This window comes from Physeter macrocephalus, unplaced genomic scaffold (genome assembly GCF_002837175.3).
Source record: "Physeter macrocephalus isolate SW-GA unplaced genomic scaffold, ASM283717v5 random_127, whole genome shotgun sequence".
NCBI lineage: Eukaryota > Metazoa > Chordata > Mammalia > Artiodactyla > Physeteridae > Physeter > Physeter macrocephalus.
The window spans coordinates 36,540-54,131 of NW_021145413.1; the positions used below are offsets into that span (position 1 = coordinate 36,540).

The 17,592-nt window shown below is 55.2% G+C and overlaps 1 protein-coding gene across 3 annotated transcripts in view; it reads left to right on the plus strand.

Moving 5' to 3' along the window:
* Positions 1–17,592, plus strand: part of ARHGEF17 (Rho guanine nucleotide exchange factor 17) — a 57,124-nt gene that overhangs the window by 32,894 nt on the left and 6,638 nt on the right. For 2 of the 3 annotated variants that reach the window (XM_055082442.1, XM_007108945.4), the window contains exons 2-11: positions 4,187–4,264; positions 10,460–10,642; positions 13,284–13,400; positions 13,615–13,707; positions 13,927–14,103; positions 14,404–14,454; positions 14,710–14,819; positions 14,924–15,009; positions 16,640–16,758; positions 17,122–17,335. In XM_055082442.1, the coding sequence (XP_054938417.1) occupies positions 4,187–4,264; positions 10,460–10,642; positions 13,284–13,400; positions 13,615–13,707; positions 13,927–14,103; positions 14,404–14,454; positions 14,710–14,819; positions 14,924–15,009; positions 16,640–16,758; positions 17,122–17,335 (1,228 nt within the window). The remainder of the gene's footprint in view (positions 1–4,186; positions 4,265–10,459; positions 10,643–13,283; positions 13,401–13,614; positions 13,708–13,926; positions 14,104–14,403; positions 14,455–14,709; positions 14,820–14,923; positions 15,010–16,639; positions 16,759–17,121; positions 17,336–17,592) is intronic. The other variant, XM_055082444.1, reaches the window with a different exon arrangement.

A 17,592-nucleotide genomic window follows, 5' to 3' on the forward strand; every position in this document is an offset into this window, starting at 1 on the left:
GGGGGGGGCCGCCGCCCCCCCCCCCCCCCCCCCGCGCCGACAGCGGCGCCGCGCGCGGGGCTCGCCGGGCGCACTCGAGCGGAGGAGGCAACAGCGCCGCCGCGGGCCCGGCCGCCGCCATCAGATCGACGCTGGAACTGACACCGCGCGACCGCCGCTGCGGCCCGGCTGAGCCCCCGGAGGGAGCGTCGGTGGGAGGGAGGGGGCCCGTAGACCCCCGCCGCCCCGGCGCCCCTGCCCTGGCGGCAGGCCGGCCGCATGCTACAGATGGTGAAGACCCTGGCCCAGTTCACCATCGCGCTGGAAGACATGCGCGATCTGGGCCCAGCCGCCGCCTCCGCCTCCGGGGAGCCCGCCGGGGGGAGCAGCAGCGCTGACCCTGCTGAGCCCGGGGAGGCCCAGGTACGGAGAGGGGGAGGGGCAGCGAGGGACCAGGGCCAAGGCCTAGAGCTCAGGTGACCCTGGACTGGGGGAGGCACCGGCAGATGCTGGGGCTCAGGGCCGGAAACTTGGATCCGGCACACCAGCCGCCTGGCCGTGGGGCTGGGGGCTCAGTGACCAGGGATGGGGGCAGGGTGATTGAAGGTTTGTGAGGAACCCTGGCAGGGGTGGTGTGGCTGGCAGGACACTGAGGTTTGGTGCCAGCCGAATGCAAACTTGGGATGGCAGAAAGGCTGGCCAGCTCAGCGGGAGTGGGAGGACTGCACCCTGAGACCCAGCCTTGGCAAGGCCTTGTGGCACTAAGCATGCGATATAGGTCTGCGTGGAGGCAGAGGCTGTCACCAGTGGTAGGTATCCTGGGCCCATAGGCTCAGGGAGAGGTTTTGTCCAGCCTCCATCTCAGGCCTGAGGCAATCCCCAGATGAATGTATGTGCTGGTGGGTAGGAGGTAGTCAATTTTGCGCGGCCCCCTTGCCATCCTAACCCTGCCACTGGGCTCGCTGGGCCTGGGTGGTGTCATGCTGGGGTGGCAGTGGTGGTGTCCCCATTCCTGGCTCGGTGGTGTGTTCCCCTGCGGGGGAGGGGGAGGCTTCCACAGGCTGTCTCTATGCCTTTGTGTGTCTCTCTGGAGCTGGACTCTGATTGTTCCACTCTCCTGGGCTCCAGCGAGGACTGTGGTTTTGTCCTCTTCCCCGTGCTGTATTGTGTGTGTCTCTCTCCACTGCCTCAAGTCTCTGGACTGAAGGACCTGGTTCTCAGCCGGGTGACTTGGCTGCATTTTTTTTCTCTTTGCGGGGTGTCTGGCCTTTACGGCTTCTCTCTGTGTACATGTATCTCTGCCTTCATGCCATGTATATAGGAGTCTCGGGCTTTGGGTCATGAGGTCCCAATTATACTTGTAGGAGAGGCCCCCCTCTGTCTTCCTGCTGTATCCCTTTGGCCCCGTATCCCTCTTCCCCTTCAGTGCCCCATGCAGCAAAGGTCTGCGGATGGGGCTGTTGAGGGGTGAGAGGCTCTGGGGGAGGCTGGGCCGCCCGAGCTGTCCCGCCCAGAACAGGTGGGCCTGCTGACCTGGTTGACAGCTGCATTGCCTGCCTCTCGCTTGCCCTGGCCCCCAGCCCCACCCCCACTCACACTCACACCCGTGTCTGGGCACGTGCAGAAGGGGCACTGGATGCAGTGACAGGGAGATGGCCTTGTTTTCCGTACCTCTACCTGACAGCTGAGTGACAATCCACTGGGCTTTCAAGCAGGGAGGAGGCTGGGAAAGGCGGCTGTTGTGGCGTCAGCCTCCCTGCATGAGTTACCCCAGCCCCGGGCCATGAGGCGCAGCACCAGCCCTGCCTCCCTTAGGAGGCCTCCCTGCCCATGACCCTCACTGCTGGGCCTGGCAGGGCTGGGCTGGGGGTGGTGGCTGTACCACCCAGGGCTGAGCCTGGCCTGGTCCTACCGTCAGGGAGCTCCCTGTCCAGCAGGGAGACGGATATCGATAAACAGCCTTGCTGAGGCAGAGAAAGAATGGACCTGAAAGACCTGGTGTGTGGAGAGAGCTGCCCTGCTCCCCAGCTCCTTGCTTTCCCAGCTCTAGGAGGGAGGTATTATTTGTTCCATTTCATAGAGGAGAATGTGGAAGCCCAGATGGTTAGGTGACCACCCAAGGTGACACAGCTGGTAAGGGCCAGGCTGAGGACCCTGTGGCCCACGGCTGGCTGGTCAGAGTGTGAACTCCGGATTCCTGGGCCCAAAGGCTCAGCTTGAGGTGGCTGAAGAGACTCTGGTCCCTGCTGTGCCAGTCACTGGCTGTGTGACCTCAGACAAGTCAGGTCACTTCTCTGACTTGACTTCCTCACCTGTGAAGTGGAGATGACAAGTCCTGTCATAGAGCTATGAGTGTGAGGCTGAAATGAGGCCATATCTGTGAAGTGCTGAGGTGTCCCTGCAGGAGATGGGGCATCTGGGCCTTTCCTTGGGAGGCCCTTCTGGCCCTTGATGCTCTCCCAAGCTCTCCATCCTAGGGTGGGCCTAACTGGTGCTGCCTCCTACTGGAAGCTGCCCCGTTTTTTTAAAGGCCTCAGAAGCACTGAGGATAGATGGTCTGGCTGTAGCTGGGGCTCTGAGGCAGGGTTCAGTGCCTTCTCACCCATCAGAGCACAGGGCTGGGGGGTGGGGCAAGGCAGCCTCTTCCCCTCCCCCAAGGGGGTGTCATTCACCCCCACCCCTGAGTTCCTAGCAGAGGAGACCACTTTTCTAAGTATGCCTCATCGTAGTACAGGCTTGGGGACAGGCATGACCCCTGAGTCCCTGGGTCGGGGTGGGGGGGACCTAAGGTGTCCACGAGCAGGGGGATAAGCAGTGGCTGGATCAGGTAGGCTGGACCGGCCCGGCACTTGGGCACACTCAGCGGACATACCCTGGGCGCAGTAGTGATCAGGGCAGCTCCACTGGTTGAGTCCCTACCCTGAGGGGCTCCCAAGGGTGGGGACTAGAAGGATGCCACAGACATGGACAACCCACCATGGCATTGCCACATGCAAAGAGCATCCACGCAGACTAGCAGGCCTTGATGGCTGGAGCCCAGACTCCAGCTGAGGCCAAGCTGAGGACTGTGAGGGAGAGTGGAGAGGGAAGAATAAGCCCCAGAGATCTGGGCCCTGGGGAGTTAGGGACCTTGCTCAGGACCACTCCAGGGCTTGGAGGAGACCTAGAGTGGAGTCCTTGCCTGGGAAGGGAATCTGTTGGAGGTGCGCCACCTGGGAAGGCTTCCTGGAGGAGGAGCAGGCCAGAGGCATAGAAACTGGTAGCAAGGGGCAGTAGGTAAGCTGAGTCCCAGGGGGTGGAACACAGAGAGGGCATTCTTAGACTGACTTCCAGCAAAACCTTCCCGCAGAATACGGGCTGCCCTGTCAGGGATATGCACCTTGTCCCTGGGCGTGTGGGTGCAGAGTCTGGGTGACCCCTTAGGGACTCCATAATGCAGATAATCAGAGCCTCAGGATGGAAGTGTTGGTGCCTGGATCTTCTTTTCCTCATCCTTAAAATGGGAAGAATAATCACATATACCTCACAGAGTGGTCAGAAGGATAAAATAATGCACAATGCTTAGAGTAGTGCCTGGTGTGGAGTAAGGCTCAGCTACTTTTACTGAGTGAACTGGGATCCAGCCTTGTCTGAGAGTGGCTGAGCCCTGCCCCTACCTTGCTGCATGACATTCAGCACTGACTTTACCTCTCTGGGACACCTTTTCTTCATATGTAGCAGGAGGTGGCATTTTTGACTTTCTGGAATGGTGTGACGCCCAAGGTAGGGACTGACCCCACAGCGCTGAGCCTGAAGGTGGGGTTTTCAGAGTTGGCAGCTGGAGTGGGGGCTGGCCTGGAGGCATTGGCTTTCACAAATGTGAGAAGTTATTGATTTTTTTTGAGTCCTTTTCAGGAGCCCAACAGGGGAGCCAAGAAGTAAACAGATCTCCAGATCTGCCAGTAGCCATGGGGATGGGAGCAGAGGGGCAAGGGTTGAGGGGCACAGTCCGGGGAGGCAGGCATTTGAGTTGCAGGAGGAGGCACTTCCTGCACGGAGGGCACGTGAGCAATGACCTGCAGAGTTGGGGTCCAGGGTGCTTTGCGGGGAGGACAGGCCTTGAAGACCAGGGAGACGGCATGGATGGGCTCCCTGGGCCCGTGTGACTGCAGGTGGTGGGTGTGAGAGGAACAAGGCACTGCTCATCCTCTGCCTTCTGTCCCCCCAGGACATGCGGAAGCATGTGACCATGACCCTGCTGGACACAGAGCAGTCGTATGTGGAGTCACTGCGCACCCTGATGCAGGTGAGGCTTGAGGCTGGCCTGGCCTGGCCTGGGTCCCTGTGAGCAACCATTCTGAGTCTAGGTGGCTGTCAGACATGTGGGAACAAACCCATTTTGTGGACAGGGGACTGAAGTTAGAGAGGAATGACCCTAGGGCATCCCATTCCTCCATGGGAGGAAGCCCCCTCCAGGGCAGGAGAGAATGCGGGAGGGGCCTTAATGCTGGTGTGACCGGGGCACCCCAGGGCAGATGCTTCCTCCTCCTACCGTCCTTCCACCCCCCCTTGGCAGTCCTGGGTCTGAGCTTGGATCTGTGAATCCCCTCTGGTTCCCCACCCCCCACCTTCACTTTATTCATTGACTGGAAAAATATTGGTTGAATGGAACTAAATGTTAGCTCCTGCTTTGTGCCAGGCCCTGTTCCAGGTGCAGGAAACACAGGGCTGAATAAGAGATAAGCCCCTGCCACAGGAGCTGACAGTGCTGCTGGGGACATAGTTGAGTATATGGGCTCTCAAGGCATCAGGGGGCGCCGGGGAGGTGTGGGGTCAGGGAATTTTCCCTGGAGGAGGTGCTGGCTTCCTCCTACCCTGCCTTCTCAGCAGCAGGAACAGCATGTGCAAAGTCAAGTAAGGAGAGGCCTGGCACTTTCAGGGGTCCATGTGGCCGGCACAGAGCACAAAGGGTCAGTCCTGTGGTGACACTGAGGGAGCCAGCAGAGCTCACGTGGTGGGGGCCCTCGATACCAGGAGGAGAGTTTGGACTCTACCAAGCGCCCTGGAGACTACTGAGAGGCTTTGAGCGGGGGTGATGTGTAGCCTCCCTCATGCTTTACAAAATCTGTCTGACTGCTGGGAAGAGGGGTAGCAGAAGAGGAGGCCAAGGCCACTGAGGTCAGGCAAGGGAGGAGAAGTCACGACCAGGCCAGAGGCTGCAGGGAGGGAGAGTTGGGGACAGACATTTAGGAAGTGGACTGGTCGGGCCAGGCATAGTAACTGGTTGGCTGTGTGGGGCAAGGTGGGGAAGCCCGGGATGATGCCTGGGCTTTGGCCTGGGCGATGAAGGCACTAGAGGAGCGCTACCTAGAACAGGTGGGGCGAGAGGGTGAGTTCAGGTTCCGATGCGTGGGTCTGGGAAAGCCCAGGATCTGGGATGCACTTGTGGGTGTGGGGCCCAGGATAGAAAGTGTGGGTCTGTGCTGAAGTGGGGCCTGGCAGTCACAGTTGAGGACAGGTGTGTTCAAGCCACCTGGGCAGAGCAAGAGCAAAGGGTGGAAGGGAGAGCCCTGGAAACATTCAGAGTGTTCATTCATTCACTGCACAAATCCACAACGAGCACCTACTGCGTAGCAGGCAGCGTTCTCTGGGGGTTCAGCACTGAGCATGAGTGGTAAGGTCCTGTCTCCTGGAGCTCACAGTGTGTGGCAGAGACTGACAGTAACCAGGCGGACCATGCGTGAGGACAAATGGTGATGCAAAAGTGCACGGAGAGTATACTTAGTGTATTTTTCAACCTTAAAAAGGAAGAAAATTTTGACACATGCTACAACAGGTTCTTTGACATTATGCTAAGTGAACTCAGCTAGTCACAAAAGGACAAATACTGAATGATTCCACTTATATGGGGTACCTAGAATGGCCAAATTCATAAAGACGGAAAGTAGAATGGGGTTGCCAGTGGCGGGGGGAAGGGGAAATGGGGAGCTGGTGTTTAATGGGTACAGAGTTTCAGCTGGGGAAGATGAAAAAAAGTTCTGGAGATGAATGGTGGTGATGGTTCCATAACATGAATTTTCTTTCTTTCTTTTCTTTTTTCCTTCCTTCCTTCCTTCTTTCTTTCTCTTTCTCTCTCTCTTTCCTGTGTTGGGTCTTTGTTGCTGTGTGGGCTTTCTCTAGTTGTGGCGAGCGGGGGCTACTCTTCGTTGCAGTGCGTGGGCTTCTCATTGTGGTGGCTTCTCTTGTTGTGGAGCACGGGCTCTAGGCGCACGGGCTTCCGTAGTTGTGGCACGCAGGCTCAGTAGTTGTGGCACATGGGCTTAGTTGCTCTGTGGCATGCGGGATCTTCCTGGGCCAGGGCTCGAACCCGTGTCCCCCGCATTGACAGGCAGATTCTTAACCACTGTGCCACCAGGGAAATCCCAACATGAAGGTACTTTAATGTGGCATACTGAACTGTTCACTTAAAAATGATTAAAATGGCAAATTTTATGCTATATATATTTTACCACAAAAATACATTGCTTTTATGTATATATATATTTTAAATGCATAGAGAGATGAGAACACAGACTGGGGGTCTGCCCTGGTGTCGGGGGCCAGAGTGTTGGGTGTTTAGCTGAGACCTGAAGGGTGGGTAGGAGTTAAGTAGGGAGAGAGCCCGAAGGGAGTTGTTCCAGGCAGAGAGCACCGCAGCAACAATGGCTGGGAGGCCGGAGGAAACCTAGAGTAGCTAGGGATGGGGAGGTGGCCAGTGTGGCTGCTGGGCCATAACTGGAATTCCATCTTTAAGAGGTGCCCCTGCCTGCCAGGCAGGGGTAGACATGCAGGGGTCTGAGGGGTCCTTTGTCGTCCCCTAGGTGGGAGTAAAAGGCATGGGAGTCAGAGAGTCCAAGGATTGAGTCACTTGCCTCCCTTCTGGGTGATGCTAGCCTAATCACCTCACTCCTCTGAGCCTCCGTGTTTTTGTCTGCAAGATGTAACTAATCATCCCCTTCTCTCAGCGGGAAGATTAAAAGGTGATGGGGCTGGGCGTGCCTCTCTACCTCCGAGTCTCCAGGCTGCAGGGCTGCACACGTGGAGGCTTGCAGGGCCTGCGGGTGAAAGAGCTAAGGGAGGATGGTGCTGAGGACACCAGACTGAGAGTTGGGTGGGGAGGGGTGGAGGTGGGCCAAGACAGTGTCAGCTGAAGCCAGCTGTCACTCGAGGCAGCCCTGGTGTGTTGGAGGGACTGAGGTCCAGCCCAGGGGTGCGGAGCACAGCTCTGGAGCCAGGCCGCCAGTGTTCAAACTTGGCACTACCTCTTGACCAGCCATGTGACCTGGAACAAGTTACATATCCAGTCTCTGCCTCTGTTTCCTTGTCTGTTGAGTGGGAATAATATTAGTACATGTCTCAGGTGCAGATTATGAGATGCGTGAATAATTTAGCATACTGTCTGGCAGTTCTGCCTGCATGCATGCATGTGTGTGTGAGTGTGTATATGTAAAATCACCTTTAATCCTTGTATTAACCTTGTGAGGCAGATATTATAATGTTCTTCTTCATCTGAGGAAATGAAGGCTCAAAGAGGTTAAGAAACCTGCCCAGGGTCATCCATCTATTAAGTGGTAACAGACTGTTAAGTCTCTTTGGGCTGCTGTAATAAAAATTCCCTAGACTGGGTGGCTTAAACAAATTGAAATTTATTTCTCATAGTTTTGGAGACTGGGAAGTCCAAGATCAAAGTGCTGGCAGATTCAATGCTGGTGAGGACTGGCTTCCTGGTCTGTGGAAGGCTGTCTTTTCACTGTGTCTTCTTCCGTGGTGAAAGGGCTGAGGGAGCTCTCTGGAGCCTTTTTTTTTTTTTTTTTTTTTTTTTTTTTTTTTGCGGTACGCGGGCCTCTCACTCTTGTGGCCTCTCCTGTTGCAGAGCACAGGCTCCGGACGCGCAAGCTCAGCGGCCATGGCTCACGGGCCCAGCCGCTCTGCCGCATGTGGAATCTTCCCGGACCAGGGCACAAGCCCGTGTCCCCTGAATCGGCAGGCGGATTCTCAACCACTGCGCCACCAGGGAAGCCCTGGAACCTCTTTTAAAGGGCGCAAATCCCATTCACAAGAGCTTGACCGTCATGACCTACTTACCTCCCTAAGGCCTCACCTCCAAATAACCACCACATCAGGGATTAGGTTTCAACATACGAATTTTGGGGGGACACATTCGGACCGTAGCAAGTAGTAATAAAAGCTGACATTTATTGAGTGCTTAATATGTGTGTGTTACATAAGTTAATTCATATAAACCTCACTATAAACCCCCATTTTACAGATGATAAAACTAAGCACAGAGAAGTAAGGCAACTTGCTCAGGTTCACAGAGCTAGGAAGTGCCATAGCCTGGGTTGAATCCCTGTCAGTCTCACTCTACTGTGCTCCCTAGACATAGGTGATATTCAAACTGAGATTGGACTCTACAGCCCCGATGTTCCCTTCGTAGTGACCACTGCCACCCAAATTGATTGGTATTGTTCCTGCAGGCCAGGAGTTTAAAATGAAGAAGGAAGTTAAATACCAAGGTTAACAGCCAGAAAGAGGTGGGATTTGAACCCAGGTCCCAAGGCTGCACCCATTCCTCAGTGTCACCCTCAATCTTGGAGTCTTTCTTCAACTCGCACTTCCTAGCTAATAACCCCTCTTTCCCTGACCAACCCCTTGTCTTATTTCCCACTGCACTTACTACCTTCTGATATACTGTGTGATAATTTTGTTATTTATGGTGCTTATTTTCCACCTCCTTCCACTAAATTGTCAACTGCACAAGCACAGGGACTGTTCCACAGATGCAGCCTGCGCTTAAAAGGCTGGACACACAGTAGTTGCTCAGCGAGTATGTGGTGAGTGAATGCAGGTGCTGGCTCCTAGCAGGTTCTGCATCGGGTTCCCAGTCACTGTTTATTCTTTCCTTCCACTGTGTGCAGGCTTCTATGTGAGGCGCTGGGACCTGGAAGTGAGCGGTTTAGCTCCTGCTCCTTGGGCAACAGACCTTGGCACAGATCCCGCCCTGGTTCAGACTAGCCTAGGAGCTGTGAGAGGGAGGCTGCCTGTCTCCTCACCAACCTTTTCAGAATCCCAAACCAGGCGAGAGGATACTGTTGAGCTTTACTTTCTCAACCTTGTTTTACAACAAGCTAGGTTTTTTAAATGTTTGTTATAAATTTTTTTGCTACATTCTGTATACTTTTTCAAACAGCCTTGTTTCTTTGGCTTGTAGTTACAGTTTAGGCCAGTAGAGGGCGACATCTAAATGAGACAGCAGCCACTGAGCAGGGCTATTCATGCTCAGGAAACGCCATTAAATGCAGATTTGAGGTGAAAAATGGGAGTTTTAGTCACTGATTGACCAGAAGATCTGAAAACAGTGTTCAGATAGTGTCAAATAAGCCTTCAGTAACTTTCCATATGCCCTCCCATACCCCCCGCCCCGCTTTATTTTCCCCACAGCAATTAACGCCTTTTAATTTACCACAGAACTTCCACATGTAGTCGATTCTAAGACACATTCTTCACATTTTACCATCTCTGAAATCCAGGTTCATTCTATAATTGATGGCCTATAATAACTTAATTGGCAGCAAATTTTTTGAGATAAATAAGATTAATGATGCATCTAAAATGGATAACTAATAAGAATCTGCTGTATAAAAATATTAAATTTTTTTAAAAAGTCAGTTACATAGGACCATGTATTGTCTGATTTCATTTATATGAACCACCCAGAAAAGGCAAATCCATAGAGAAAGTAGATTAGTGGTCGCCAAGGGCTGGAAGGGTTGTAGGGAGTGGGGAGTGAGTGACTGTTAATGGGGATGGGATTTCTTTTGGGAAGATAATGAAAATGTTCTAAAATTGATTGTGGTGATAGTTGCATAACTGTGAACATACTAAAAACCACTGCATTTTATATTCTAAAAGAGTGACTTGTGTGGAATGTGAATTATAGTTCAGTAAAATTGTTTTGCAAAAAAAAAGATTAATGATGCACCTTAAATTTGATGAAATGTGGGTTTATTTATTTATTTTATTCGTGTGTTTAATCTGACTAGATTGTTTGCTCTATCAGGGCAGGGATTTTGATCTTTCTTGTTCACTGCTGTCTCCCAGTTCTTAGAACAGTGCCTGGCACATAGTAAGTGCTCAAAAAAATAATTGCTGAATTAATGTGTGGGGTCTCCCAGGAGCCCAGTCTTCATGCTTTCCTCACTCCAAGCTCTGTTCATTCACGCATCCAACAGATCTTTCCCAAGACCCCTCACCCCCATCCTGTGCCAGGCCCTGGGCGGCCAAGTGAGGGGCGTGGGAATAGATCTTCCCATCTCCCTCCCAGAGCTCCGAGTCTAATGAGGGAGATCCAGAAGGCAGGGCCACTGAGCTGCAGGCCCAGTTGATTTTGTGTGTACCTATGCTGGTGGGTTGGGGTGCCATCTCTCTGAGGGAACCTGTACTGATCCTGTGGGTCCCCCAGGGCTATATGCAGCCACTGAAGCAGCCAGAGAACTCCTTGCTATGTGACCCGTCGCTGGTGGATGAGATTTTTGACCAGATCCCAGAGCTTCTGGCGCACCATGAGCAGTTCCTGGAGCAAGTGCGGCACTGCGTGCACACCTGGCATGCCCAGCAGAAGGTGGGAGACCTGCTTGTCCAGTCGGTGAGTGGCCCTGCTTGTCCACTGCTATAGCCCCCACAAGCTCTGGCCTCTCCTCGGAGGGGCTGGGTGCTGCCATGGACCCCTCCACCCCTCCTGGAGACTGACTCTGATCCCTGATCCAACCCCAGAACTAGACCAGACACTGGTAGTGACCCCAGATCCTGGATTGACCTGAACCTGGACGCTGCCCAACCCTAGAGCTTGGCTGGACTCTGGCACGGATCCCAACCCCAACCAGACACTGACCCTGACCTTGGACCCAATCCCAGTTGCTGGCACTGACCTGACCCTAGTCCTGACCCTGAGCTGCCACTGACCGTGACCCAGACCTCAAATGGATGCTCTTACTGACCTCAACCCCTACCTTAACCTGAATGTAAACAATTGCCCTGATCCTGACCCTGGACTTGGGCTTGATGTTGACACTGGCCTAGTCTTGACTAGCTCTTTTCTCTATCAGGCATTGTAACAATAATGGCTATTTGGCACTTATGATGTGCTAGGCATTCTAAATACATTGTACATATCAACAACACTAAGGAGAAAGGTATGATTATTCTCAAGTTTAAAGTTGATGACTCTGGGAATTCCCTGGCGTTCCAGTGGTTAGGACTCTGTGCTTTCACTGCCTAGGGCCCGGGTTTGATCCCTGGTCAGGGAAGTAAGATCCTGCAAGCTGTGCGGGGCATGGCCAAAAAATACCCACAAAAAAACAAACAAACAAAAAATAAAGTTTATGATTCTGCCATGTAGAGAGAGAAAAAGTAACCTGATCAAAGTCAGTTCGTAAGTGGTGGAGGATTCACCCCCAAGAAACCTGGTTCCAGCGCCCACACTCTACCCTACCTCATCCGCCCTTTCACCACGGACAAGACTTTCTTCCGCCTGTGAGCTTTTCAAGATCCTACAGTAGTGATTGGGACCTTAGGAAAGGTATTGGCTTCAGAGTTCAAAAAGGACTGCAGGGCTTCCCTGGTGGCGCAGTGGTTGAGAATCCGCCTGCCGATGCAGGGGACACGGGTTCGTGCCCCGGTCCAGGAAGATCCCACATGCCGCCGAGCGGCTGGGCCCGTGAGCCATGGCCGCTGAGCCTGCGCGTCTGGAGCCTGTGCTCCGCAACGGGAGAGGCCACAACAGTGAGAGGCCTGCGTACCATAAAAAAAAAAAAAAGGACTGCAAAAGCAAAACTAATGAACATTCAACTAAATGTTTGTAAAACATAACAAGCCATTTTCTTTAATTGTTAAATTTAGTATTCATTTACATGAATTTAATTCCATTTGAAAAAATTTCAGTTCCATTTTGTTATTTTGCCAGAATTCCCAAAAAAGCATGATGATGGATGAGAAATCCTAGGGGAACACACACTAAATGCGTACTCAGAGCCAAATAATTCAAAAGTAAAATTGTAAAACTCCTTCCAAAAAATTCTACTAGCAAAAAAACGCCTTATCTATTTTTATGCGATGTGGGTGTGTTTGCATGTGTTTGTGATGTTGTGGGGTGGACCTTGGGCCTAAGAAGGTCCCTGCTGACCTCCAAATCTATGTGACAAGAACCTTGGCACAGTGGTGATGAGACCCCAGCTTGAGTGCTGACGTCTCCAGCCCATCACAACCCTCACTGTCACTGGGTTCATCCCCCTGCCTGGACCTTGATGCTGACCAAGGACAGCAGTGGAATCCTATGCTGACAGAGGGGTCAGCATAGGGTGCCCTGTCCCAGGATCAGGGGTGGGGTGGTTTGAGGGGCTGTCTTCCTCCCTGAGCTGTTTCAGCCTCTGCCCTGCAGCACATCTGGGGTAGGGGGACAAGTGGCCTCTATAACCTAGAACCATGGATTTGGAGGTCCAGAGGGGGCCAGAAACAGCACCACAGGTCACCTGGTCCATCCATGGTGCAGCTGAGACAGGAACTGGGGTATCAGAACTTCCAGCCAGGGCTTCTGACCGAGAATATCCACATTTAGCCCAGCCATCAGCCAGCCAGCAGGTATTAGCCACCAGGCAGTGTGTGCCAGCCCTGAGCAGGGCTTTACTAGGAGGGATGGGAGCGCCTGTCTCCTTGGAGAGGGAAGACTTGTCTTGGGGGATCAGGGAGGCCAGAGGCCAGGTATAGTTCCAGGCAGAGCCCTTGTCAGGGCAGGGAGTACTTCCTGGAGGCGGCAGAACTGGAGCTCAGCCTTAGGGTGGGTGAGATTTGGATGGGGGGAAGGACCTTCCTGGTGGAGGGAATTACATGAGCAAAAGCCACGCGGCGGGAAAGAGCCTGTGTCACTCAGAGGACAGTGAGGAGGGAGACCTGCCTGGTTGGACTTGGTGGAGTTGGAGACCAGGGTATGGCAAAGCCCAGTCGGAAGAGAGAGAACCTGGTCTGTGCGCACAGAACGTGTCCAGGCACACATATGTACATGTGCATATGAACACACACAGATAAGAAACGTGTGTGTGCACACGCTTAATCACACAGTCACACATATGACATGTACACATGACACAGGAGCACATACCCAATCCCTTAGAGACCATATCATTTCCAGATGGAGAGAAAAGATGTTGGCTCGTGAATCAGTGGAAACCAGGACAGGGTGAGGTGGGGTAGGGGACACCTTGAGGGTCCCCAACCTGTCTCTTCACCCACAGTTCTCCAAGGACGTCCTGGTCAACATCTACTCTGCCTATGTCGATAACTTTCTCAATGCAAAGGATGCTGTGCGTGTGGCTAAGGAGGCGAGGCCTGCCTTTCTCAAGTTCCTGGAGGTACTGGGGCTGGGCAGGGGGATGGAGGCCACCCTCCGTGGGCCAGCTTTGGGGGCCCCAGGAGCCCCCAGCCTGGGCACCAGAGCCCTACCCTGTGGGTCAGTGTCTGCCCTCGGGCTGAGCTGGAGAGGCTTGCTGGGGACCTGTCCCAGGACATTTCCATCTTTGCATGTCATTCCTCACTTGGGTGCCCATCCACCGTTTTGGGTTTCAGCAAAGCATGCGTGAGAACAAGGAGAAGCAGGCGCTGTCCGACCTCATGATCAAGCCCGTGCAGCGGATCCCACGTTATGAGCTTCTGGTGAAGGTGGGCATGGGGCTGGGTGGGCAGGTGGGCAAAGCCTGGAGGCATGTGGGGATGCAGGGGGCTCTGTGGCCCCCACTTGGTGGAGACACAGGGGTCAGGTAGGAAAGGAAGTCCTCTCTGGAGTCTACCCCCAGTCCCTCCTCTTCCAGCAGTCACTGTGGGGCCCCAGGGCCTGACAGGGGCAGCTAAGCAGAGGTCTGGTGCCCATCCCCACCCCAGGACCTCCTAAAGCACACGCCTGAGGACCACCCGGACCACCCGCTCCTGCTGGATGCGCAGCGCAACATCAAGCAGGTGGCTGAACGCATCAACAAGGGCGTGCGGAGTGCCGAGGAGGCAGAGCGGCACGCCCGTGTGCTGCAGGAGATCGAGTCCCACATCGAGGGCATGGAGGATGTGAGTGCCGCCCTGCCCCGCTCCACCCATGCCTGGTTCCAACCTGGAACTGTGGCCATGTCCACGTCCACAGCAGTGTCTGCAGTGTGTTTGCATCCATCTCTGTCCACATCTGTGTCCTCTCCCGTGTCTGTTTCTGGCCACATATCCCGTGGCCTGACAACACAGCATCAAGAGGGTGGACAAGATGTTGCTTCCACAGACCTGGCCCATGGAGCGGGGCCAAGGGGTCACCGGGGTCTGGGGAGGGGAGGGAGTCATAATGAGCCTTCAAGATGCCTTGTCCCTCCTGCCCCACAGCTCCAGGCCCCTCTGCGGCGGTTCCTGAGGCAGGAGATGGTCATTGAAGTGGTAAGAAGTGTCCCGTTATCTGCCCACCTGTCGCCACCTCCCTGCTTTCTTCACACTTCTCCTCACAGCTTCTGCCCATGGGCCTCCTGCTCTTCCACCCCAGCAGGAGGCCTGGGTCACGTCCCAGCTCTGCCTCTACCTCTGCCTCTGGGCATGCGGGGGAGCCCTCCCCCCTCCCTGGGCCTGGCTGTCCCCTTGGGCACGGTGGGCAGGAGGGTGGGCCTCTGGGCCTGAATCCTGCGTCGGTCCCCACAGAAGGCAGTCGGTGGCAAGAAGGACCGGTCCCTCTTCCTGTTCACGGACCTCATCGTCTGCACCACCCTGAAGCGGAAGTCAGGTTCCCTGCGGCGCAGCTCCATGAGCCTGTGAGCGGCCAGGATATGGTTGGGGAGCCCGGGCGGCGGGAGCGGTTGTCCCTCCGTGGCCCACTCCCCAGCCCTGGCCAGAGCACCCGCTTGGCTCCCCACAGGTACACGGCAGCCAGCGTCATTGACACGGCCAGCAAGTACAAGCTGCTGTGGAAGCTGCCACTGGAAGATGCAGACATCATCAAAGGTGGGGCTGGCTCAGGCCTGCCCGGGGTTCTGGGCTTTGGGGGGTCTTCCTCTGAGAAGCCTGCCTGAAGGGTTTGCACTGTGGTCAGGTTGGCTGGTTATCTATCTGCTTTTCTGCTTTCTGGCCTCACTTTCCCATCCTGTCCAAGGGGGCTGGCGTGCAGGATCTGGTTTGTGCCCTGCAGAGCCGGACCAGGGCCTGTCCATGCAGACCACCTTCTGACTGGGCAGGGGCCTGCCATGGGCTAGCAGGTGGACTAGGCTGCGGTGGTGCAGGGAGCGCAGACATACCCGTAGCCTTGATTCAGTGCACAGGCGCACTTAGGCGCCTCATAGTAGATGATGGCGCACTGTCCTGGGCCACCAGTTTTGTGCCTGGGGAACAGACTCACTCAAGTCAGTCCAGTCGAAAGGCTGGTTGGAATGATCCTTTTGTTTGGGGCTGAGACTGTTGGAAGCGGAGGCAGCGGCTTCAAAGAACCGCTCCCCCAGCTGTGTGTGTTCCTCCCTCCCCTCTGTGCCTGTTCTCCTCACTGCTGTCAGCTTTCTCTGCCTCCTCGTAACTCCTGTGATCCATCATGGCCTTTTCTGCATTGTGGCCTTTCTCGCTCAGCTCTCAGCCCCAGCTGCTCCAGGATGCGCGGTTCACCTTCCTGAGTGGGGTGGTGGTTCTGGGATGGTGGTGAGGGCGCCTCTGGACTGGCCGGCAGGTCAGGCCCAGACTCTGTCGCTGAGCTCACTTGAAGTGGCCCTCGGGGTGAGGGAGAGGCTCACTCAGCCCCTAGGTGAACCCAGGCCTGCCCCACACGGGCCCCTATGTAGGAAGACAAGCTGATTATTGGTCCGGCTCATCTCTTCTCACTAGAGAACAGGCCGGTGGAGAAAATGACTACCTTTAGGTTAGGTGTCCGCACCTGGTCCAGTCAGCTGTGGCCAGAGAGGGCCAGGGTCACAGGGAAGAAAGCGTGGCTGCCCAGGTGGGGGAGGGTTCTGGGGGAACAGTTACCCCTCAGAAGGAGCAGGAGATATCCTCAGCCCTGGCTTGTCTAGTACACTCCGCTGCCGTCTACTCAGCCCATTGGTGGGCCACTGGTCCAGGGCGTTCGCCCCCAGCCAGGCCTGTAGGGCCAGCTACTTGGCAGTGGTCAGGTACGGGATAGGACCAGAGAATCTAGGTCGTCAGCTCATTGCCCCCTCCTATGTGGGGGAATTGAGTCCCTGGTCAGCAAATTTGACTGCCGGAGGCTCTGCCTGCCCAGCTGACTCCCCTGTGGGAGGCTGTACCACCCAGCACTCCAGCGTCAGCTGGAGCCTGCATAACCTGCAGAGCCGTCTGCTGTTTATTCTTTGTGCTCTTCCAGGGAGTTCTCCAAGGGACCGACACCCTGTGCCAGGTGGCTGTGAATCAGGCCCGGTCCCCTGCTCTTGGGCCTGGAGGTTCTGTCCAAGCTGCCCATTAACTTTGGGGTTAATGTTAACCTGAGGTCTTGTGGTTTACAAGCTGTCAGTTAGTCAGGCTGTTCCCTGCACCCAACTGCAAGTTGTGAGGGGAGGGGAGGGGAGGAGTGTCTGTCCAAGCCCGACCTTGTCTGTGTCTGGATCTGCCCATGGCCCTCCTCTGTCCCCACTAGGGGCATCCCAAGCCGCCAATCGAGAGAACATCCAGAAAGCTATCAGCCGCCTGGACGAGGACCTGACCACCCTGGGCCAGATGAGCAAGCTCTCTGAGAGCCTCGGTTTCCCCCACCAGGTCTGCGCCTTCTGCCTGAGATTCCCTAACCCAGTCTGAAGGAGAAATAACAGCCTTGTCATTTGCCTGAGGGAGAGGACATCGCTGTCAGTTACCTGAGGGGGAAAATACAGCCTCACCCCATCTGAAGGAAGTCATGTGTTCCAGGCCTGAGGGTGGAGACACAGCTCCATCCCCAGCTGAGGGAGGAGAGAGGGCCCATCATGTCTATGGGAGGGATCCAGGCTACCTCTTGGTCTCAGGGGAGAAACGGAGTCCCATTTTCTGTCTGAGGGAAAAGGCAGATCCCCAGTCCCATCCCCAGGGCAGGGTCAGGCCGTGGGGAGAAGTGAGGCCCTGAGGCCTGGGCCCTCATCCCTGCAGAGCCTGGATGATGCACTGCGGGACCTCTCGGCTGCCATGCACCGGGACTTGTCAGAGAAGCAGGCACTGTGCTATGCGCTTTCCTTCCCTCCTACCAAGCTGGAGCTGTGCACCACGAGGCCCGAGGGCACCGACTCCTTCATCTTTGAGTTCCCCCACCCTGACGCCCGCCTTGGCTTCGAGCAGGTCTTTGATGAGGCCAAGAGGAAACTGGGTAAGCCAGGGCCCGGGCCAGTGCCCTCCTCCCAGAACCTCCAGGCAGTGGGCAGCACCTTGCAGCTGTCTGTGACATCAGGAGCCAGAAATCCCTAGACTGCCATGGCCTGTGTTCCTGTCCCTGCCTGTGGGAGGGTAGACTTAGACTTCTGCAGAGAAATATAGCACTTCCCAGGGCCTCCTTGGCAGGGATTCTGTGGATAAGGTCAGCTTAGGGCAGGGGCCCTATCGTGGGAGTGGATGGCCAGGACCTCC